At 35.6% G+C, this 25,167-nt stretch overlaps 1 protein-coding gene across 2 annotated transcripts in view; it reads left to right on the top strand.

Moving 5' to 3' along the window:
* LOC142341581 (uncharacterized) overlaps positions 1–24,156 on the top strand; it is a 316,826-nt gene extending 292,670 nt beyond the window's left edge. Inside the window, exons 10-11 of one of the 2 annotated variants that reach the window (XM_075392633.1) lie at positions 22,957–23,263; positions 23,548–24,156. In XM_075392633.1, coding sequence (XP_075248748.1) covers positions 22,957–23,263; positions 23,548–23,918 — 678 coding nt within the window. In that variant the 3' untranslated portion in view covers positions 23,919–24,156. Of the gene's footprint in view, positions 1–22,953; positions 23,264–23,547 lie in introns of both variants that reach the window. The other variant, XM_075392632.1, reaches the window with a different exon arrangement.
* The last annotated feature ends 1,011 nt before the right edge of the window (positions 24,157–25,167 follow it).

Below are 25,167 nucleotides of genomic sequence, written 5' to 3'. Positions count from 1 at the left end.
GATTGTTTGTAAGAGCGTCCGAGACCACACGTTCTTGTGAACATTTGAGACAAACAAAACTCGATGCATTGTACTGAGTAGCATTTGAAAGACCACTGCAGGTAAAATGTACCCAACCACAAATTGTACACCAAAAAAGGGGTCTTTTCTTTGTACTTTTTCCCAAGTGTTTTTTACACGACCCGCAGAGAAGTCTTTTTCTGGGTACCGGATTCAATTCCACGCATCCGATTTGCAAGAGACTACGCAGGAAGAGATGAAGAAAGATATTGAATGACAAAAAACGAACAGCTCAACTGTCGAACATTGATATCCATTGGGTTTCAACCGATGAAGATGCGGTACCTGTTGAAGCAGCGAGTACATGAGAAGCAGATTTCTTGGCAAACTTGTTTGCAATCAGATGGGGACTTAGGCTGGTCTCTCGAACAATTGCTAAATCTTTGTTGGAGAGTTTTTTTTTATTTGGATTCTGTAGATTTGTCAAGAAATCAATCAAGCTGCTCGAAGAACGAAGACAAGCGTTTGCTTCTCCTGCAGTATCACTGTTTAATACAATAGCGCCCGAGGACATGTCAAGAACAACTTTTGAGGTTCTACTAAGTTGTTTAATAATTCTTTTTGAGCGCTCAATTTTACTGCTGCTGAGCCCGGTTGCTGCCAAATTGTCAAAAACACTTTCTGCTAACTGGTCTGAAATGAATTTATTTTGTTCCTCCTCTGACGTTTGATCGTTTTCAGGCGGAGGGGAAGGCGCAGTTGACGTATCTCCGTCGAACAAAGCAGAGGATACACTTTGTTGTGCAGCTACTTGGGAATTTGGTTTGTTTCTAACTAAAATTGCTTCCCTTATTTCTTTTTTAGCTGACGTTTTTTCAGAAATAGATGAATTTACAATAAGATCGTTGTATGAGTCAAGCGACAGCAAATTGAACTTTTTGGAGGCAACTTGTTTATTCATTCGGAATTTCGGAAATGAACTAGAACAATGGGTGCCAAAAACTTTATGAGCGATATTCCGCTATTAGTTGATAGTACTCGTTTCTTATCTAGTTTATTTTTCCTGTTACATAATACCGACATTAAATATCAAAAACTTTTTAGTTTTCTTTTTGTTTGACTTGATCCGGGAAGCGCAACTGTGCCTGATACTACGTTGAAAACACAGTCTATAAGGAACTTGATGAATTTTATATCTGCGTGAACAGTGAATAATCTTTGCAGTACGGGTTTAAGGGTTATAAGCAGTTTCAAAGTATTCAGATTCTGTGAATGTACCATCGAGTGAGACAAAATCAGGTGTTTTTGAGTTCAAATAAAAAACTGTCGGAGTTTGACGACACAGACCAGAACAGAAGCGTAGATTCTCGTGGCACTGTGGATCCAGATCAATCAAGAGATGCCCAAAATTTTCAGAAGTTGCAGAACGGTAGGCGGACAATAAATCAGATCGGCAACCCAATTGCCTGCCTAAACAATCAATTTGGTTGATGTCGCGTGGACTTTTCAGCAGGAGAATATGTGTAAGATTTAAATCAATTGTTTTTGAATTAGGGCATTTCTGATAAAGATTGTGCTTTAGAAAAATTACGTGTTGGTTTTTGTGGCGACCGGGATACTATGAGGTTTAAAAATTCCTCTGATCGAGATATTTCGTCAAAAACATCGTCAAAGATTATTAGATGCCTCTTTCTGATTGGTAGAGATTTCAGTTTGCTCCAGCTGACTCCGTTGATGAAACTTATTCTTTCATTGCCCAAGCTATTTAAAATCGAGTCGTATGTGGGCTGCCAATGTTGATAAAAGTAAATCATGTTGTCAAAGTTTGGTCGAAACACTTGCTGATTGTTTTTCAGCAACTCAGAGACGAGTCTGGTTTTTCCGCAGCCACTAGGTCCAACAACGGTCATCACAAAATGCGGCTGAGTTACTATAACTTTGTTCATGGCGATGGAATAATACAACCGATGCAAAACGCTAAAACTGGCCAAACTTGAGCTGATGAGTGTTTATCAAACTTGTTAACCACTAAACAAACAACACAAGCAACAATAGAAGTAGAAAGAAGCATAAAATAAAGAAGTGTAAAGAAGAGAGAGCGCTCGAGAGAACAGCAAAGTTTCCAGGGTGGTCTCCTTATTTTCACTGTCAAAAATGATTTGATTTGAAAAGTCCACGCTACAATCCACCTGATCTTGATTCCTGACAGCTCAGTTTGAAGTAACTCTGGGAGGTGGCTTTGGTGGATACACTTGTGAGCTTGCTTGTGAGATTGTCAAGAAGTATTGCAGTAGCTGAATAGCTTCGGAGAGGATCTCAAGTTCCTGTAACGTCAAGTCCAATTCGTTTTTTATCAAAATCGTTTTGCCTCCAACTTTTTGCTCTGCTTCCACAACTTTATCTCAGTATCTTCTCCCTTGTTCTGTATTTGAAGTCCCGATATTTTAGATAGATGAAGATATAACAGGTTAGGGTCAAAAAGTGTCATAGTATTTAAAAAGGTAACTGATCAAAGAGTTCAGACGACTGAAATTTCACTATTAACCAGAACAGTAAACCACTCAAATGACCAAAGAGAAAATGGTTGGGGAGATTTGGTAAAACGTAAACGTAGCCTGGACCAATGGTGTAGCTACTTTTCATAAAACCGTAAGCATCATGGAAAATTGCATGAACACGCAAAAGTTTTGAATTCTTGCAATAGTTGTGAAGAATACTATTACCTGGACCAATCAGACCACCATATGGTGCACTTTCATTTATCTCAGTTAAATTACAGGTGGGGGCAATAAGCAGACAAACAGCTAAAAACGCATTTTTCGTTTCTGAGTGTTTATTGAAGAGCCTGCTTGAAACTTTGAGGTTCTCTAACACTTGATTTATGTTTTCCCGCAACAACATGAAGCAACTGATTTTAAGCCGAAATTACATTACAATGACAAATCAATGAATAAATAATAAAAGGAAGTTGTCTAATCTAATCAGTTGATAATGTTTGTTTAGTGAAAATCGTCTCTTCGTCTGTTACGTCATCCACTGTACTCGATAAATTGCAGCTGTCAAACGAGTCCTCATAACATTCCCAACAAGTGCATTGAGCGTTTCTTAGGCCACATCTCACCTCAAGAAAAGCTGAAGTTTGAAAAGCGATCAGTTTGGTGGATTGAACCAAATCCAGAGGCCAAAATATCAATGTATGCCTCCAGGGTGGACTTAAAAGGGGAATCACTGGCTTGCAAGCTTTCAATTTTGCCAAGAAGTCGTCGCTGAGCTTCAGTGAGCGTTGAAAGTTCTAGTCGCCTAATAGTATAAACTGTCTCAATCTCCCAGACGCAATCCATTCGCTCAATAGACTTAGCTTCGAGGCCAAGTTCATCTGACCGAATAAAGTTTTCAAAAACATCCCCACGTCTTGTTACATCAACAGCTCCCAGTTGAAGCATCTGAGCCATGAAGGTCCCCAATGGTGAATGTGGTATGAACATACGTGCCCGAACTTCTTGTAGTACTTTGCTTTCGTGTTTGATGAAAGATTTTATTGTTTTCTCCATTTGCTTCGGGTTTTCACTTACAACCATCACATGTTGGTGTTCAGAACTTAAGTCTTCACACCAACGAAAGCAGCTCTTATTGATCGTCGAAGAAATGTCATGAGTTGCAACTGCAAAACTGAGATCCGTGTAAGCGTCAATCCAATAGGCAAGGCCGTGCGGCTGGCTTGGAACACAGAACAAGGGATCGTCAACCGAGTCATCGTGTTTTCTTTTTTTTCGACAAAGTACTGCTTGGTTCAGCACTAAGTTTTGCAGGGACGAGAAATTTTGCTGAATAAACAATGAAACGGTAATGAAACGGAGCGAAGTTTTGAGTGCTCATGGTCAACTGATTTTCAAAAAGTAAGATTGTAAATGAGAAAACTAATTGTTGCCAGAAATAGTTTATTTTGGAGATAAGATTTTGGAATTTTCCACAAAAGGTAAATTGGCACATTGAGTTTTGAACACGTACAAATGACGAGGGACATGAAATAACTCGATGCGCCAAGTTACCTTGTAAATGCATCAAATAACATTAATTTTATTTTGTTTTAAGTACTTGCGATTTTATAGTAAATTAAGGTAATTTTCAATTCAAAATTGAACTCAAATAGCATGTTTAAATCGTTTGTAGACGTTTATAGTGGCTTTGTGTGGCACAGCAAAGCCTTAGGCTTGATTTGGAGCCATTCTGAGCGGAGAAGACAAAATTTCAAAATGAGTCGAAAAGTGGGCGACAGACCCCCCCATTTCTTACTACTGTAATTTGTTCACACGCGGTAAATTTCAATTCAAAATTGAACTCAAAGAGCATGTTTAAATCGTTTGTAGACATTTATAGTGGCTTTGTGTGACACAGCAAAGCCTTAGGCTTGATTTGGAGCCATTCTGAGCGGAAAGACAAAATTTCAAAATGAGTCGAAAAGTGGGCGACAGACCCCCCCCCCCATTTCTTACTACTGCGAGTGGTTTTGCGGTGTGAAATTTTTTTCGCTATAATTTTAAAGTAGAGTGAGAATTTGGTGTTTGAAGTAAAATTCGATTTCTCGCTAGTGGTTTTTTGTTCAGATGCGGCAATTTAACTTTGATTTTTTAATGTTTTTTTTTTCAATTTTTTGAATCGGTTTTTTTTCTAAATGGTTTTAACAATCCATTTATAGTCTGTTCTGGGCCTAGTTTTTGGTTTAGTCAATAAAAATTCCTTGAATTGTTCGTCAGGACGTGTCCTGCTATGTTTTTTTATTTCGTCGTCGCGATCTTTGTTACGACCATATGACGTCACAACCACTTCAAATCTTTTTGTTCATTCGTTCATGCAATTTCAACGAAATGCGTGCGTGACGTCATTTTTTGCTCTTAGTGGAGCGAGTTTTTTTGTTCATTTGCGTGATTATATTTTTGGTCACTTGACTTACCTCACTCACAAAAATGAATTCCTCACTTTGAAATTGACTTTTATTTGCTTAAGTTCAAAGAGATAAGGTCAATTGTGTGTATGTCACTCTAAATGAAGGTTATTAGATAGCAGCTAATAGAGGCAGCAAAAACTTATACAGATTTTTAATCAAAATATAACATATTAGCCTTCAATGAAACGACGATTTTTTTGGTTTGTCTTTTTTACTGATTAAAAGCCGCGTCCTCGCTTCCAGGTGGCTATTATAGCGCTCCTAATTTTTTTATTTCGTCTAACAGATTTTTGTTTCGTCTTACCCTGGCTTCTTGGAATTGACTTTTTCAATGACCAACATCATTCAAAAAATGACTTCTGAACTCACTTATGGAACTTTAAATTTTATGAACATTTACTTGTTAAAGGTCAATGGTGTGCATCAAGTAGTACCAAACATATATGCCCTAATTCTTGATTATTAGAGTCTTGAGTTTTTGATTTCAAATATTAATTTTGGAATCTTCTCAGTTTGTGCCCCCAGTAAGTTATGAGCCCCCCAGTTACAGAGCACGTGCCATTACATAGTAAGTCATTATGTAAAAAATATTGCACGTGCATCTAAGGGGTGAAAATAGAATGCGCCCACTAAACTGAGGGGGCACAAACGGAAAAGACCTTAATTTTGAAAAGCCCTATTGGAGATTTCTCCTTATAGAGCTTATGTGTCTGATAAAAATGACAGTCCAAAGCTAACCCAAAAAGTCTAGTGGTCTTTTAAAGGACTGGTGGTCGATCTGTCTATCTAATCTCTTTAGTTGTTTCAATTCATGGAAGGCCCCAGGCGTCTATCAGGGCTATTTTCCGGCAATCTGCCGGCTATGTTTTTTCGAGACTGCAGATCTACGAAGCTATTGCGTCTATTTTCTGGCAATCTGCCAGCTATTTTTGTTATAGCTGCGAAGCTGTAAGCTGTGCGGAGCTATATTTCAGTGCTCTTGTTTTTTTACGACTTGAAAAGGAGTATTGGTTTTAAGTTTTTGTTAACCGGAATTACTATTCGTTCAGACCTCGTTTGACCTAAACGCGCAGAAGTAAAAGTGCAGTGTGATATATTTTTTTTCTTAGCGAGAGAAGTTTTTTTGATCTTGCGCTTCGATCAGAGATTGACTTTTCGACTTTGAAATGGGTTTTTTTGCAGAATTCCGCATATGGACAACCATTTAGCCATTTTTCGTCCAGTGGGCCTAGTTTTAAATAGCCGCTGTCAGCCTCTCAACGGCTATTTTTTAGATGCCTTCCTTTTTGGCTTTACCTTTTCATTACATTTTTCGTTTTACATAAGTCACGATTTTCACGCGTGACTTCTGACTTATTTCACTCACTGTTTCAACTGAATGTATTTTAAATTCTTTCACGTATTGAATTACGTAATATAGTAAATGCGGTCGAAGTCAAAAGAGCAAAATCCAAAGAAACGGGATAAACGTATAAAGCCCGGTCCTTTAGTCATATTGCATTAGGTTATCAAAGTTCATTAAAGCGATTGCTAGCTGGCGTCAGTATTATGCTTAATAACCTTCAGTTAAGAAGCGGAATTAAGTGTATTTTTGGAATCTAACCGAATATGCAGAATTCACATACCAATGAAGAACACTTTGACACTTAGAAAAGTTCTGTCAATTTCTATCTCTTAATTTTTTTTCTGGTTCAATCCCAATGTGCGTCACGCGGGTCAACGGCGGCTTTTTTCCGACAATTTACCGGCTACGGTTTTGCTTGCAATTTAGTTGGTTTTAGAAATAATTTTTAATAGCAGCTGTATTAATTTGTGAACCTCTGAATTTCATACCAGTGTTTTTGAGTCTAATGATGCATTTAAAATTCTAATTGAGCACATATTTCATTTTGGCTTTTTAAATCAATTTTTTCATTTTTGAATCTTTTTCAAAAATGAGTGCATATGACAATTCATCTTCAGTATTCCATAGTGTCTTCAGTATTTCATAGTGTCGTCAGTATTTCTGTCAATTTCTATCTTTTATTTTTTTCTGTTTCAATCCAAATGTGCGTCAAGCGGGTCAACGGCGGCTATTTTCCAGCAATTTGCCGGCTACGTTTCTGCATGTAATTTGGTTTGATGAATTGATTTTTAATAGCAGCTGTATTAATTTGTGAACTTCTGAGTTTGATACCAGTGTTTTTGAGACTACAATGATGCGTTTAAATTTCTAATTGAGCGCATATTTCCCAATTAGACAGTTCATTTTTGGCTTTTTTTAAATCAATTTCCTTATTTTTGAATCTTTTTCAAAAATGAGTGCATATGACAATTCATCTTCAGTATTCCATAGTGTCTTCAGTATTTCATAGTGTCTTCAGTATTTCTGTCAATTTCTATCTCTTAAATTTTTTTTCTGGTTCAATCCCAATGTGCGTCAAGCGGGTCAACGGCGGCTTTTTTCCGACAATTTACCGGCTACGGTTTTGCTTGCAATTTAGTTGGTTTTAGAAATAATTTTCAATAGCAGCTGTATTAATTTGTGAACCTCTGAGTTTCATACCAGTGTTTTTGAGTCTAATGATGCATTTGAAATTCTAATTGAGCACATATTTCATTTTGGCTTTTTAAATCAATTTTCTCATTTTTGAATCTTTTTCAAAAATCAGTGCATATGACAATTCATCTTCAGTATTCCATAGTGTCTTCAGTATTTCATAGTGTCGTCAGTATTTCTGTCAATTTCTATCTTTTATTTTTTTTCTGTTTCAATCCAAATGTGCGTCAAGCGGGTCAACGGCGGCTATTTTCCAGCAATTTGCCGGCTACGTTTCTGCATGTAATTTAGTTCGATGAATTGATTTTTAATAGCAGCTGTATTAATTTGTGAACTTCTGAATTTGATACCAGTGTTTTTGAGAGTCTAATGATGCGTTTAAATTTCTAATTGAGCGCATATTTCCCAATTAGACAGTTCATTTTTGGCTTTTTTAAATCAATTTCCTTATTTTTGAATCTTTTTCAAAAATCAGTGCATATGACAATTCATCTTCAGTATTCCATAGTGTCTTCAGTATTTCATTGTGTCGTCAGTATTTCTGTCAATTTCTATCTTTTATTTTTTTTTCTGTTTCAATCCAAATGTGCGTCAAGCGGGTCAACGGCGGCTATTTTCCAGCAATTTGCCGGCTACGTTTCTGCATGTAATTTAGTTTGATGAATTGATTTTTAAAAGCAGCTGTATTAATTTGTGAACTTCTGAATTTGATACCAGTGTTTTTGAGAGTCTAATGATGCGTTTAAATTTCTAATTGAGCGCATATTTCCCAATTAGACAGTTCATTTTTGGCTTTTTTAAATCAATTTCCTTATTTTTGAATCTTTTTCAAAAATCAGTGCATATGACAATTCATCTTCAGTATTCCATAGTGTCTTCAGTATTTCATAGTGTCTTCAGTATTTCTGTCAATTTCTATCTCTTAATTTTTTTTTTCTGGTTCAATCCCAATGTGCGTCACGCGGGTCAACGGCGGCTTTTTTCCGACAATTTACCGGCTACGGTTTTGCTTGCAATTTAGTTGGTTTTAGAAATAATTTTTAATAGCAGCTGTATTAATTTGTGAACCTCTGAGTTTCATACCAGTGTTTTTGAGGCTAATGATGCATTTAAAATTCTAATTGAGCACATATTTCATTTTGGCTTTTTAAATCAATTTTCTCATTTTTGAATCTTTTTCAAAAATCAGTGCATATGACAATTCATCTTCAGTATTCCATAGTGTCTTCAGTATTTCATAGTGTCGTCAATATTTCTGTCAATTTCTGTCTTTTATTTTTTTTTCTGTTTCAATCCAAATGTGCGTCAAGCGGGTCAACGGCGGCTATTTTCCAGCAATTTGCCGGCTACGTTTCTGCATGTAATTTAGTTCGATGAATTGATTTTTAATAGCAGCTGTATTAATTTGTGAACTTCTGAATTTGATACCAGTGTTTTTGAGAGTCTAATGATGCGTTTAAATTTCTAATTGAGCGCATATTTCCCAATTAGACAGTTCATTTTTGGCTTTTTTAAATCAATTTCCTTATTTTTGAATCTTTCTCAAAAATCAGTGCATATGACAATTCATCTTCAGTATTCCATAGTGTCTTCAGTATTTCATTGTGTCGTCAGTATTTCTGTCAATTTCTATCTTTTTTTTTCTGTTTCAATCCAAATGTGCGTCAAGCGGGTCAACGGCGGCTATTTTCCAGCAATTTGCCGGCTACGTTTCTGCATGTAATTTAGTTTGATGAATTGATTTTTAAAAGCAGCTGTATTAATTTGTGAACTTCTGAATTTGATACCAGTGTTTTTGAGAGTCTAATGATGCGTTTAAATTTCTAATTGAGCGCATATTTCCCAATTAGACAGTTCATTTTTGGCTTTTTTAAATCAATTTCCTTATTTTTGAATCTTTTTCAAAAATCAATGCATATGACAATTCATCTTCAGTATTCCATAGTGTCTTCAGTATTTCATAGTGTCTTCAGTATTTCTGTCAATTTCTATCTCTTAATTTTTTTTTCTGGTTCAATCCCAATGTGCGTCACGCGGGTCAACGGCGGCTTTTTTCCGACAATTTACCGGCTACGGTTTTGCTTGCAATTTAGTTGGTTTTAGAAATAATTTTTAATAGCAGCTGTATTAATTTGTGAACCTCTGAGTTTCATACCAGTGTTTTTGAGGCTAATGATGCATTTAAAATTCTAATTGAGCACATATTTCATTTTGGCTTTTTAAATCAATTTTCTCATTTTTGAATCTTTTTCAAAAATCAGTGCATATGACAATTCGTCTTCAGTATTCCATAGTGTCTTCAGTATTTCATAGTGTCGTCAGTATTTCTGTCAATTTCTGTCTTTTATTTTTTTTTTTCTGTTTCAATCCAAATGTGCGTCAAGCGGGTCAACGGCGGCTATTTTCCAGCAATTTGCCGGCTACGTTTCTGCATGTAATTTAGTTTGATGAATTGATTTTTAAAAGCAGCTGTATTAATTTGTGAACTTCTGAATTTGATACCATTGTTTTTGAGAGTCTAATGATGCGTTTAAATTTCTAATTGAGCGCATATTTCCCAATTAGACAGTTCATTTTTGGCTTTTTTAAATCAATTTCCTTATTTTTGAATCTTTTTCAAAAATCAGTGCATATGACAATTCATCTTCAGTATTCCATAGTGTCTTCAGTATTTCATAGTGTCTTCAGTATTTCTGTCAATTTCTATCTTTTATTTTTTTTTCTGTTTCAATCCAAATGTGCGTCAAGCGGGTCAACGGCGGCTATTTTCCAGCAATTTGCCGGCTACGTTTCTGCATGTAATTTAGTTTGTTGAATTGATTTTTAATAGCAGCTGTATTAATTTGTGAACTTCTGAATTTGATACCAGTGTTTTTGAGAGTCTAATGATGCGTTTAAATTTCTAATTGAGCGCATATTTCCCAATTAGACAGTTCATTTTTGGCTTTTTTAAATCAATTTCCTTATTTTTGAATCTTTCTCAAAAATCAGTGCATATGACAATTCATCTTCAGTATTCCATAGTGTCTTCAGTATTTCATTGTGTCGTCAGTATTTCTGTCAATTTCTATCTTTTTTTTTCTGTTTCAATCCAAATGTGCGTCAAGCGGGTCAACGGCGGCTATTTTCCAGCAATTTGCCGGCTACGTTTCTGCATGTAATTTAGTTTGATGAATTGATTTTTAAAAGCAGCTGTATTAATTTGTGAACTTCTGAATTTGATACCAGTGTTTTTGAGAGTCTAATGATGCGTTTAAATTTCTAATTGAGCGCATATTTCCCAATTAGACAGTTCATTTTTGGCTTTTTTAAATCAATTTCCTTATTTTTGAATCTTTCTCAAAAATCAGTGCATATGACAATTCATCTTCAGTATTCCATAGTGTCTTCAGTATTTCATAGTGTCTTCAGTATTTCTGTCAATTTCTATCTCTTAATTTTTTTTTCTGGTTCAATCCCAATATGCGTCACGCGGGTCAACGGCGGCTTTTTTCCGACAATTTACCGGCTAGGGTTTTGCTTGCAATTTAGTTGGTTTTAGAAATAATTTTTAATAGCAGCTGTATTAATTTGTGAACCTCTGAGTTTCATACCAGTGTTTTTGAGGCTAATGATGCATTTAAAATTCTAATTGAGCACATTTTTCATTTTGGCTTTTTAAATCAATTTTCTCATTTTTGAATCTTTTTCAAAAATCAGTGCATATGACAATTCATCTTCAGTATTCCATAGTGACTTCAGTATTTCATAGTGTCGTCAGTATTTCTGTCAATTTCTATCTTTTATTTTTTTTCTGTTTCAATCCAAATGTGCGTCAAGCGGGTCAACGGCGGCTATTTTCCAGCAATTTGCCGGCTACGTTTCTGCATGTAATTTAGTTTGATGAATTGATTTTTAAAAGCAGCTGTATTAATTTGTGAACTTCTGAATTTGATACCATTGTTTTTGAGAGTCTAATGATGCGTTTAAATTTCTAATTGAGCGCATATTTCCCAATTAGACAGTTCATTTTTGGCTTTTTTAAATCAATTTCCTTATTTTTGAATCTTTTTCAAAAATCAGTGCATATGACAATTCATCTTCAGTATTCCATAGTGTCTTCAGTATTTCATAGTGTCTTCAGTATTTCTGTCAATTTCTATCTTTTATTTTTTTTCTGTTTCAATCCAAATGTGCGTCAAGCGGGTCAACGGCGGCTATTTTTCCAGCAATTTGCCGGCTACGTTTCTGCATGTAATTTAGTTTGTTGAATTGATTTTTAATAGCAGCTGTATTAATTTGTGAACTTCTGAATTTGATACCAGTGTTTTTGAGAGTCTAATGATGCGTTTAAATTTCTAATTGAGCGCATATTTCCCAATTAGACAGTTCATTTTTGGCGTTTTTAAATCAATTTCCTTATTTTTGAATCTTTTTTTAAAAAAATCAGTGCATGTGAGTATTTGTCTTCAGTATTTCATACATTGAATGCCGCCTTAAAACGTGAGGTCTTTGTTTTATAGAATCGTAGTAATGCTTGCGCTATTTTGGCTGTTGTACAATGTTTCTCAGTTTTTTGTTGTTTTATTTAATTACTAGAAAGTTTTCTTAGTGCACTGTCGGGGTTCCTAATTTTTTTTACTAGTGTTTCAATGATTCTGTGGCGTTCCATGTTTGAAATTCGGCAAAGTTTTTCAAGTGCAAGACATTTTTTGCAGTTTTTTTGTTTCTAATTTTTGAATTTTATTTTTATATTATAACCTATACAGGAAAATAGCTATATATTTTAGTGCATAAGAAGGAAATGTAATTGTTCTTCATTTCACTTTTTTTTCAATTTGACTTTTAACTTTCTAAAAATCAAGAACTTGTTTTTCATGTTTTTGTTTCTGTCCCTGTTCTCCGCATTCTAGCACGTATAAGTCTATCATTTTGGTTAGATCAGTAATTCTTATCAGCTCTGCTCTTATCAGTTAAGAAAAGAATAATTTTGGCCTTTTAGATTTTTTCCAATTGATTTCTCTTTATATAGTACGGCACTGAGAATTTGCTTGAAATGACTTTTAAACTTTTTGACTCAGAATTGATTTTTACGAACATGATTGGTGTCTTAGTTTTGATAATAACCAAATTTTTTGTCTTTGAATTGTTTACTGTGAATTGAATTGTGTACTGTGTCTTTGATTGTGAATTGTCTTTTTTTATTTTGAAGGTTTTTCAAATATTTTCTTGATTGTCTTTTTGCGATTTTTGGTTCATTTTGTTTCATTGGAATTTTTGTTAACTGAACTAATGCCGCTTGGTCGTAGGCTCTGTTTACTACAAAAGATGAGTGTTTCTTATGCTACAAAGTTGTCTCTTTCTATAAAATTTGACAAAGTCGAGAAAATTGAGCAATTTGTTTTTTCATTTCTCGTTTTCTATAATAGAAATATTTGTGGGCTCATTAAGGCTTGATTGATGTTTTGTGGAAACATTTGGGAGGATACGACTTCGAGTCATTTCGGGAATTCTTCTGGCAATGGTTTTTGTTCGTCCTCAGACGCTCTTTTTCGGTTTACATACATTTGTTCATTCAGATGATTAGATTTCGATCATACGTGACTTACCTCACTCAATGAAATGACTCTCGCTCTTTAAAACTTATGTTTAATTTGAATTAGTTTAAGTTCAAAGGAACTCATGTCTGTAGTAAAGGTCCTTAGTCAAAAGGCTTCTGAGCAATGAATTTTAACAAGCTTGTTTAATTTGTCGGTGAATGATTTTCACATAGCTTTTTGAGCGGCGTTGATAACTTTTTCAAATTAGATCTGTTTCTGCCTCTATTATACGGCACGGAACTCTATTCTTTCGCAGCTATTGCGGCAATTGCGGCTATTCCGGCTATAATTTTGCATTCAGGTTTTTCTTTTTGCTGAATTAATTGACGAAACTCATCTGTGGCTATTTTTAACTTGTTAACTACTACCTGAAGAACAACCAGGCTGAAGCAGCTTTCATTAGTTAAATAGTAAAATCAGTATTCAGATTTGGCTTTGGTTTTCCTTAATCACGGATTGGTCTTAATGAGTTTGATTTTGCTTCTGCTGATTTTCAGATTTCATTTCCCGCAATTCTCACGCAAAATCCTGTGATCTTTTTGTGCCATTTTTGCTTGACTCATTTGATTTTTCGCCCTTAAAAATGAGCTAAACAGGTAGCGCCCGGAGGGCATTAAGGGCTCCTAGAGACTCTCTTCTTACTAAAAATATGAAATTCAACTAAGCTGTTTTGAAGGCATAAATTTTTGTTGCGAAGGGAAGTTCGTAAAGTTTGACTGTCTGCGTTTCGCGTAAATCTAAAGTGCTCTCTCATTCACAGCTCCAAGCCGCTGAGCTCAATTGGCGGCAATTTAATACTAAAGGTCAAATGATAAGAGCGCCGAAACTTGTGCCATTTTTTAATGATATTTGATAAATATTCACCTCTAATGAAGTTCCCCTAGTGAATTTGTAGCCCCATTCAGGCTACAACCCACCACCCGGCTGAAGCAGGCTGCAATTGATTAGAACTCCCACCAGTCGTTCGAGAGTACTTCTTTCGACGTTAGTCCGTAACGTTTAATTGCTCTCAAACGAAGTTTGTAGCAATTATATTAGTCATGTAGTCTTTTTATGCGATTTTTCGCTTGACCAAATTTTCGTGTGACGCTTTTGACTTTTCGTCCTCAAAAACGGGATAAACAGCTAGCGCCCAGTGGGAATTAAGTGGCTGTGAAGCTCTCTTAGAGCCGATAATATTCTCTAAGTATGCGATTCAGCAAAACTGTTTTGGGGAGACAATTTTGTGTGAAGGTTGGTTCTCAATCATGCTTATGATTTTGACCCCCCTCAAACACACACCCCTCCCTCCACTCCCTCCACTCAACCCCCCTGCACTCACCTCGTATCCAGCTCTCCCTACCCAGAGCAAATCGACAGACGGTAGTCGCTTCTGTTCGTTTCTTGAGTAACTCTTCCTTACCACTTATGCAATGTATATAGTAGGAATTTTATGGCAAAAAATTTGTTTCAGCTGAGCTCATGACTTGTTTTATTCCTTAGATCATGATGGTGTTTTTAATAGCCGCCCTCATCTTCTCAGCCGGCTATTATAGCGCTCCTATTTTTTTTATAGCTGCGAAGCTGTAAGCTGAGCGTAGCTATATTGCGGTGCTCTTGGTTTTTTTACGACTCGAAGAGGAGTATTGGTTTTCTTAAGGTTTTTTTTTTTACCGGAAATACTATTCGTTCAGACGATGTTTCGACCTAAAAGCGAAAGCGAGTAAAATTGCAGTGTGAACTAATTTTTTCTGAGCGAGAGAAGTTTTTTGATCATGCGCTGCGTTTAGTGAATGACTTTTTGACATTGAAGAGTAGTTTTTGACTGAATGGCACATATAGATAACCGTTTTTAGCCGTTTTTTCGTCTAAGTGGCCTAGTTTTTTTGCTTGTAATTTGGTTTTTTGTAGAAATAATTTTTAATCGATGCTATGTTGAAATGTAAACCCCAGAAATTGATAGCACAGTATGTTGCATAGCCTGAAATTGCGTTTCAAATGCGAAATTGGCACATATTTCTTGATTTTTTAGTTAATTTTTGGCTTTTTTTTCTATTAATTTCTTCGCTTTTGGATCTTTTAGCTATTTTTTGTCAAAAATCAGTTAATATGGCAACTTCCCTTTGATAATTCATATACTCAATGCCTCTTTCTACCTCGATGTAATTTTGTTTCATAAAATTGTACATTTGCTAATCCGATTTTCGTTGTTTTTTGGCAATTTTTTTTAGTTTTTTGTTTGTATTTTGCTTTTAATTACTAGAAATAGTATTTTGGGGAACATGAGGGACTTTAATTTCGTTTCAATAAAAATTCAATCATTTTTTGGTGTTAAGTTTTTGAAAAAACCGATAAATTTTTTTCATAAATGCAGTCTTAAATATTTTTTGACCACTTTTTTGCAAAATGTTTCATTGTTTCGTATGTCTGAGTTCTGCTTTTTCTTGTTTTATTCTGTTCAGCAAGTTGGATTTTTGTCTCGAATGACTCGTTGTCTTTTCGATGTCTCGAATGCTGATCAATGAAATGTACTCGTTTTTTTTTTTGATTTTTTTAAATTTGATTTTTAACTTTCAAAAATCAAGAATGTCTTTTTGTTACGGTGTTCCTAACATTGTGTCCATATTATTCACATTCTTGTTTGTATCATTCTAGTTTTGTCCTGGCACCTACTTTTATATTCGTTATATTGATTTTTTCAGTTGTTAAAAAAATTGACTGAATTCAGCTTTTTCTTAGATCTTGCTTTCTTCGGTTTGCAATTGATTTAATTCAAAATAAGGCAGTACTGGGACTTTGCTAGAAAGTCTTTTCCAACATTTCTACTTATTACTATTCATTGCAATTTTCGTCCGGGCTTGGTATTGTTTTTCGACGATTTTTTGCCTTTGAATATTATTCTGTTTCTTTTGTTTTTCTATGATTAATTTAATTTTTGAAATAGCATGAAATCATGTTGTCTAGCATATATACAACAAGGAAGAATCATGTATTATTTTTTATCTTAATTGCCGTGATTAGAAATCTAATTGTAGTGGTTCTCTGATTCTTAGAGCACTCTTTTTTGAATAATTTTTACTTTCCTGTCTTTTTTGAAAAGTTTTTATCTGCCGTTTGCTTTTGCGATCTTTTTGAGATTAGAATCATTAATTATCTGAGGGCAATTGATGGCCCTGTCAGCTTTGTCAGGCTGTCAGTTTTTTGACCATCCTAAAAATTTCAGACTTTTTTAACGTTACCAAACGTTCTCAATAATAAAATTTTGCTGCATTTTCTTTCTCTTGGGGACAGTGGTTTAAATTTCACCGATTTTTAGATCAGACCCGGGGAGGTAATGACTTAATGGTTTAATACAAAAGGTAATGGCTTCAGCTTTTCGTGAAGTTTTGGTGCTTCGAGTCGCTTCCGGAATTCTTCCGGCTATGTTTTTTGTTTCGTCGTCTGACGCTCTTTTTTCGTTTTACATTTGTTCACACAGCAAAGCTGAAAAAGTCAAATTTTCTGAATGACTTCTTCCTCTCACTAACGGCATTTGCGCGCGTGACGTCATTTCTCGCTCGCTTTAGCAAAAGTTTTTAGGTTATTTGCGTGATTAGATTTTGATCATACGTGACTTACCTCACTCAATAAAATGACTTTTGCACTTTAAAACTTAAGTTTAATTTGAATTTGTTTAAGGTCAAAGGAACTCATATGTGCAGTAAAGGTCCCTAATATGAGGCTTTTGTGGAATGAATTTTAACAAGCTTTATTAATTCATCGCTGAATGTTTTTTACCTAGTTTTTTTGAGCGGCGTCGATTTTTCAATTAGATCTGTATCTGTTTCTATCTCTATTATATGGCACGCAGGTCTATTCTGTCGCAGCTATTTCGGCAATCTGCCGGCTATGTTTTTTTTACTTCGTCGAATAAAAAATTGTTTCGCTTTACCTCATTTTGCCGCCTTTTCAACATTTTGCGTGAAATCTTTTTGACTTCTCTAGGCTAGTTTCTCTCTTCTCTCATTCTGCTAAAAGTGATTTTGAACATCAGTTGCTCAGCAAAGCAATTCAAAATGAACAGTCAGTATAAAAGATTGAAGTCAGAAATAGAATCGGGATAAATCCATAAAGCCCAATTTTAGATGCCCGCTATTTGAACGTCGGTCCCATAAGTATTAGTTACCTCTCTCTAATGCTTATTGTTATTGATAGTAGCCCATGTAGCCTCTCTCTAAGAAACAGAAGTATGATCAACTACGAAATGCCATCAAAATAAATCGGACTTAAAAAAATGTTTTTGTACGAAAATCTTTTTTTTTCAATATCTTCTGTTATTTCAATCCCAGTCATGCTTATTGGAATCAACGGCGGCTATTTTCCGGCAATCTGCCGGGTATGTTTAATAGCCGCCCTCATCTTCTCAGCCGGCTATTATAGCGCTCCTATTTTTTTTTTACTTCGTCGAATAAAAAAATGTTTCGCTTTACCTCATTTTGCCGCCTTAACATTTTGCGTGAAATCTTTTTGACTTCTCTAGGCTAGCTCTCTTCTCTCATTCTGCTAAAAGTGATTTTGAGCATCAGTTTCTCAGCAAAGCAATTCAAAATGAACAGTCAGTATAAAAAATTGAAGTCAGAAATAGAACCGGGATAAATCCATAAAGCCCAATTTTAGATGCCCGCTATTTGAACGTCGGTCCCATAAGTATTAGTTACCTCTCTCTAATGCTTATTGTTATTGATAGTAGCCCCTGTAGCCTCTCTCTAAGAAACAGAAGTATGATCAACTACGAAATGCCATCAAAATAAATCGGACTTAAAAAAATGTTTTTGTACGAAAATCTTTTTTTTTCAATATCTTCTGTTATTTCAATCCCAGTCATGCTTATTGGAATCAACGGCGGCTATTTTCCGGCAATCTGCCGGGTATGTTTAATAGCCGCCCTCATCTTCTCAGCCGGCTATTATAGCGCTCCTATTTTTTTTTTTACTTCGTCGAATAAAAAAATGTTTCGCTTTACCTCATTTTGCCGCCTTTTCAACATTTTGCGTGAAATCTTTTTGACTTCTCTAGGCTAGTTTCTCTCTTTTCTCATTCTGCTAAAAGTGATTTTGAACATCAGTTGCTCAGCAAAGCAATTCAAAATGAACAGTCAGTATAAAAAATTGAAGTCAGAAATAGAACCGGGATGAATCCATAAAGCCCAATTTTAGATGCCCGCTATTTGAACGTCGGTCCCATAAGTATTAGTTACCTCTCTCTAATGCTTATTGTTATTGATAGTAGCCCCTGTAGCCTCTCTCTAAGAAACAGAAGTATGATCAACTACGAAATGCCATCAAAATAAATCGGACTTAAAAAAATGTTTTTGTACGAAAATCTTTTTTTTTCAATATCTTCTGTTATTTCAATCCCAGTCATGCTTATTGGAATCAACGGCGGCTATTTTCCAGCAATCTGCCGGGTATGTTTAATAGCCGCCCTCATCTTCTCAGCCGGCTATTATAGCGCTCCTATTTTTTTTTTACTTCGTCGAATAAAAAAATGTTTCGCTTTACCTCATTTTGCCGCCTTAACTTTTTGCGTGAAATCTTTTTGACTTCTCTAGGCTAGTTTCTCTCTTCTCTCATTCTGCTAAAAGTGATTTTGAACATCAGTTGCTCAGCAAAGCAATTCAAAATGAACAGTCAGTATAAAAAATTGAAGTCAGAAATAGAAACGGGATAAATCCATAAAGCCCAATTTTAGATGCCCGCTATTTGAACGTCGGTCCTATAAGTATTAGTTACCTCTCTCTAATGCTTATTGTTATTGATAGTAGCCCCTGTAGCCTCTCTCTAAGAAACAGAAGTATGATCAACTACGAAATGCCATCAAAATAAATCGGACTTAAAAAAATGTTTTTGTACGAAAATCTTTTTTTTTCAATATCTTCTGTTATTTCAATCCCAGTCATGCTTATTGGAATCAACGGCGGCTATTTTCCGGCAATCTGCCGGGTATGTTTAATAGCCGCCCTCATCTTCTCAGCCGGCTATTATAGCGCTCCTATTTTTTTTTTTACTTCGTCGAATAAAAAAATGTTTCGCTTTACCTCATTTTGCCGCCTTAACATTTTGCGTGAAATCTTTTTGACTTCTCTAGGCTAGTTTCTCTCTTCTCTCATTCTGCTAAAAGTGATTTTGAACATCAGTTGCTCAGCAAAGCAATTCAAAATGAACAGTCAGTATAAAAAATTGAAGTCAGAAATAGAAACGGGATAAATCCATAAAGCCCGATTTTAGATGCCTGCTATTTGAACGTCGGTCCTATAAGTATTAGTTACCTCTCTCTAATGCTTATTGTTATTGATAGTAGCCCCTGTAGCCTCTCTCTAAGAAACAGAAGTATGATCAACTACGAAATGCCATCAAAATAAATCGGACTTAAAAAAATGTTTTTGTACGAAAATCTTTTTTTTTTCAATATCTTCTGTTATTTCAATCCCAGTCATGCTTATTGGAATCAACGGCGGCTATTTTCCGGCAATCTGCCGGGTATGTTTATTTGAGGCAACCATTAGCATCAATTGATTCTTGAAAAGTTTTTTATTGCATTGATACCTGCCTTCTAATATAATCAAACCCGGTTCTTTTTGCTACATATTGTTCAAAGTTCATCTACGCTTATCATTCGTTCAACAAAATTGCTCACTTTCTCTTTTCCAAATAATTTCTCCTACTTAATAGAACCAAATTTGCTTTTCTTAATTAGTTTTTCATTTCGTCGTATGCATCAGTGGATTAAAACACCGTATTGAGCAATTGGTTCCACGTGAACTTTAAAAAATTGGATCATTCGTTGCCTAGTAAATCTAAAAACTCGATCAAGTCTTAAACCTCCAGTAGAAAAGGCGCAAAATTTGAGCCTAGTTTGACAAGTTTGAAGTGGTCCTTAAACTTAAAGTGGTCCTTAAACTCAATGACAATTCTCAATTATTTGAACGATGTAACTTTTTCCATTTCTTGCTTACCTAACTTTGGTTCGTGTTGTTGAGATTCCGTTTCGAGCCAAACACCATATGTTTGGTTTCTGAGGTGTTAAGTGTAAGTTCGTTCTCGGAAAACAAAGCTGTGACCTAATTACCCTGATTATCAACCCAGCTCTTCGAGTTTCTTTTCAATAGCCGCCCTCATCTTCTCAACCGGCTATTATAGCGCCCCTATTTTTTACAATTCAAAGAATTTGAATTGTATTGGGGCGCTGTCTTTTTTTTAAGATCTGTTCACACATTTTCATGATTTTTGAAGTCAAATTGGAGTAGTGATTTTGGTCACGCCGAAACAGAAAATTGAGCGAAAAAGCGAGTGGTTTTGCGGCGTGAAATTTTTTCGCTCTAATTTTAAAGTAGATTGAGAAACGGTGTTTGAACAAAAATTCGCTTTCTCGCTAGTGGTTTTTTGTTCACATGCGGCAATTTAACTTTGATTTTTACTGTTTTTTCGATTTTTCGGATCGATTTTTTTTAAATGGTTTTCCCAATCCATTAATAGTCCGTTCTAGGTTTAGTTTTCTGTTTAGTCAATGAAATTTCTTTGAATTGTACGTCAGGACTTGTCCTGCTAAGTTTTTTTACTTCGTCGAACTTTTTTTTCGCTTTACCATTTTGCCGCTTTTTGGACATTTAGCGTGAAATCTTTTTGACTTCTCTAGGCTATTTTCACTCTTCTCTCATTCTGCTCAAAGTGCTTTTAAACAACAGCTGCTCAGCAAAGCAATTCAGAATGAAGAGAGTCAGTATGAAAAATCGAAGTCAGAAATAGGAACGGGATAAAACCATAAAGCGCATTTTTAGATGCCTGGTACTTGAACTTGGTTGTCACAAGTTTTAGTTACTATCTATAATGCTTATTGGTATTGATACTAGACCCTGTAGCCTCTCACTGAGAGACAGGAGTATGTTATACTACAAAATGACTTCAAAATAAATCGCACTTAAAAATAATTTTGTACTGAAATCAATTTTTTCATTAGTTTCTTTTCTTTCAATCCCAATAGTTATGGGAATCAACGGCGGCTTTTTTCCGGCAACCTGCCGGGTATGTTTTTCTTATGCAATCAATGGTAAATATTTCTCTAAGGAGTTTATATCCTTTATGGAGCTGAACTGTAAAGTTTTTTCGAAACTATGCAATCTATCTGAAAGGGATGACCTTATTTTATTAAAATCCCCTGCAGAGTATTGGTCTAGTTGACGGTTCATATAAGTAATTTTCCCCAGTGGTTTTTTTGGTGGAATTTTTGTCATTTTTGCTGTTCGTGCTTGTAGGTCGTTATGATATTAATCTTTTTAATAGCCGCGATGGGATAGCGGCTATTATTGGGGACATCATGGTTTTTTACAATTCCAAGAATTTGTATTGTCTTGGGGCTCTGTCTTTTTTAAGATCTGTTCACCCATTTTCATTCTTTTTGAAGTAAAATTGTAGTGATTTGGGTCACGCCGAAACGGGAAGTGGAGCGAAAAAGCGAATGGTTTTGCGGTGTGAAATTTTTTCACTCCAATTTTAAAGAAGAGTGTGAAAACTGTTTTCCATTTTTTTTCCATTTTTAAACTTAATAGTTCACCGGGAAGCGGTGTGAGATTTTTTCGCTCTAATGTTTAATTAGAGTGAGAATACGGTGTTTGAACAAAAATTAGCTTTCTCGCTAGTGGTTTTTTGTTCACATGCGGCAATTTCACTTTGATTTTTACTGTTTTTTCGATTTTTTGGATATGATTTTTTCTAAATGGTTTTTCCCAATCCATTCATAGTTCATTCTAGGCCTATTTTTTTTATTTGTTTGAACCAAATTGCTGTTTATCGCTAGTGGTTTTTTTGTTCATATCCGGCATTTTGGCATAGATGTTCAGTTTATTTTTGAATTTTTTATCTGATTTTCTGTGGAAATGGTTTTCCCAATTCACTCATAGTACCCTCTAGCTCTAATTTTTTTAGTTAATGAAAATTCTTGAGTTGTACGTCGTGTGTTTCTTTAATTCGTCGTCTCCATCGATTATTCTTGCGACCTGACTTCTTCAAATTGACTTTTTCAGTTCCAGTGACTTTACTGCTTTGCAGTTAAAATTTTTGTGCGTGACGTCATTTTTGCTGCTTTTAGGTCAATTGCAGGACTTACTGCACTTAAAGAACTGACTTCTGAAATCACTTAATGAACTTTAAATTTTATGAAAATTTACTAGTTAAATGTCAATAGTGTGCATCTAAGTAGTGTCAAATGTATATGCCCTAATTCTTTAGTATTAGAGTCTTGAGTTTTTGATTCCGAATATTAATTTTGCAAAAGTTCTATTAGGGCCTTTTCCTTATAGAGTGTATGTCTCATAAAAATGACAGTCCGAATCTAACCCAAAACGTCTAGTGGTCTATTAAAGGACTGGTGGTCAATCTGTCTATCTTATTTCTTTAGTTGTTTCAATTCATGGAAGGCCACAAGCGTCTATCGCTGCTATTTTCGGGCAATCTGCCGGCTATGTTTGTTTCGTTGAAGACTTTGTCGTTCCTAACGTAAATTCAAACACCGCGAGCCCTTTTCTGCCACTCGGAGCAAGCAATTTTCTTGTAACCCTCACTGAAATGTTTAGGTGAGGCATATTGCCAGGGTTAGGTCTTGAAAGGAATCCAAGGAAATGATAAGGATGAGAAGTTATGCTGTTAAAATGAGGGGTTTAATTAATCGGGGTTGAAAAGAACTAGAACTCGTGCTTCAATGTTATAATATAAGAAAAAAAGTTCGCTTAATAATTTGAGCACTACTGTTAGATGAATGAGGACAGCTTCATGTGAGTTTAATGCCTTCAAGCTGGTTCTGCGCTGTTTCGTTGTATATGAAGGTCATTTTTACTGTATTTAGGTGTCACAGACCTAATTGATAGTTTTGTTGTTAAGCAGGAACTGAGTGTGAAGGTTGCAGACATCGATACTGGCGAATCAACTGTTGATGATGTTGACAGAAAAGTTTCTTGTGTACCTTATCGTGATCAACTGACAGTTGCAACAATACCCTCATCGCCGAGCACTGAGGGAGGCGAGCAGCCCTGCTGTTCGTCCTCTTCGGTAGCCTCATCCTCTCACTCATTCTGTGTATCATCCTCAATGGCTATCACTACTGCTAATAACACCATCTCAGCCACTCCTCACAGCCACTATTCTTGCCCTTCCTCTTCTGCTGACGGCTCATGCTCTGATCCTCAAACAGGTTACGAAACTAATATGTAATTATTTTGATGCGGCGTTCATCGCACCCTGGGACCTTTTTTAACCGTTATGACAAAAGTTATTTTTAGCTGGAATTTATGCTGTTAGGACATTATTCATCAACACTGCGGTGTTACCTATATTAGTGCACCGTAAAATTATGTTACTAATTCAGTTGAAAGTCCGCTGGATAAATTAGACAATTCACTGAACCATAATGACGTTTGTTATCGATATTAATGTAAATTGGTTTATCCCAATGATAGCAATGAGTGGCCTTTTCAGATAACTCCATACAAGTTGTGAAGGGCCATCAGGGACCAAATGGTGCGGCCCCCTCATCCTCCTCAACAAATACCTCAAATGTCCCCATGTCAATCAGGCTTAAATTCCTGTCTCTTCAATCTCAGCTCAACAAATGGAACAGGATCTCTCTCGGCGCCAGCAATAGACAAAGCTCTTCAATTGCCGACAGCGGTCGAAGAGCATCTCAACGAACGGATTGTAATAATTACAGCAAGGGAGATGATCATTGTCTCATGATGTCAATGCCAGCTTCACAGGATTTCAAGAAACAAACCGAAATTTCATCATTTTGTGAGCGAAACTCGTTTTACGGCAACGGACAGCTAGTGTTGATTGGTGTGCCAGATTAGATGTAGCAGCTTAGCTACGAAAAACGTGCAAAATGCAGGTATCATCAGTCATCAGGCAATCCAAGTTGAAAAACAACAGTGATATGATATCACTTACCAAGTCTGACCAATAATAAGTGTATTGTGGTAAGGTTTTGTACATTTATCTCTTGACTATAAACTTGTGCTGTTTATTTTAATTGTAATAATCTAGATTTGGAATTGTCGGAATTTTGTAAAATTTAATAATTGAAACCAATCACTTTCTTAGAATAGAAACGAGGAAATGTTTTTATAGCTGCGAAGCTTCAGGTTGAGCAGAGGTATATTGCCTTCCTCTGTTTTTGTTTCGTGCTGGAACTCTTTCTTTTTACATTGTTCGCACAAAACAGCAGAGTTATATTTATTCAAGGACTTCTCGTTAACTGCACCCGCCAAATTTCTTGATTTCTAGCAAGGGTATTTAGATCATTTGCGTGATTAATTGATCTCAAACGAAGTTTGTAGCAATTAGATTAGTTCTTTTGGTCTTTTTAATGGGATTTTTCGCTTGACCGACGTTACTCGGTTATGCTAAAGATTTTGATCATTCATGACTTACCTCACTCAAAAGAATGACTTTGCACTTTCAAATTTAGGGCCAATTAAAAGTATTTTGAAGTCAAAGACACGCGTTTGTGTACTGAAGTCCGCTAGTGAAGGCTTCTGTGAATGAAGTTCAATAGGCAACATAAATTTTTTCAGCAAAGCTATTTTGCTGTCCATAGCTGTTCTTTCCGTTTCGTCTGATGTTTTTTGTTCATGTCTCATGTCACTCTGGCTAATTTTAAATGCGAGAGGTCATTCATTGCGCTCATTAGCAGTGACCTATTGCCTGAATTGTGCGATCGGGTTTTGATCAGAAATGGCTTACTCACTCTCTAGATGATTTAACTCTAGGTCACAGTGTTTTAAGCTGTTTATAGCTGTAAGATTCTGATCATTCATGTCTTACCTCACTCAACAGAATGACTTTGGACTTTCAAATTTAAGGTCAATTGAAAGTGTTTTGAAGTCAAAGACACTCGTTTGTGTACTGAAGTCCGCTAGTGAAAGCGTCTGTATATGAAGTTTAATAGCAGCATAAATTTTTTCAGCATAGCTATGTTGCTGTACATAGCTGTTCTTTTCGTTTCGTCTGATTTTTGTTCATATATCATGTCGCTCTGGCTAATTTTAAATGCGAGGGGTCATTCGTTGCGCTCATTTGCAGTGACTTATTGCCTGAATT

The sequence above is a fragment of the Convolutriloba macropyga genome, chromosome 6, assembly GCF_964194025.1.
Source record: "Convolutriloba macropyga chromosome 6, txConMacr16.3, whole genome shotgun sequence".
Taxonomy (NCBI): Eukaryota; Metazoa; Xenacoelomorpha; order Acoela; family Convolutidae; genus Convolutriloba; species Convolutriloba macropyga.
The sequence above is the reverse complement of the archived record's forward strand: the minus strand, read 5'-3'. Positions and strand labels throughout refer to the sequence as shown.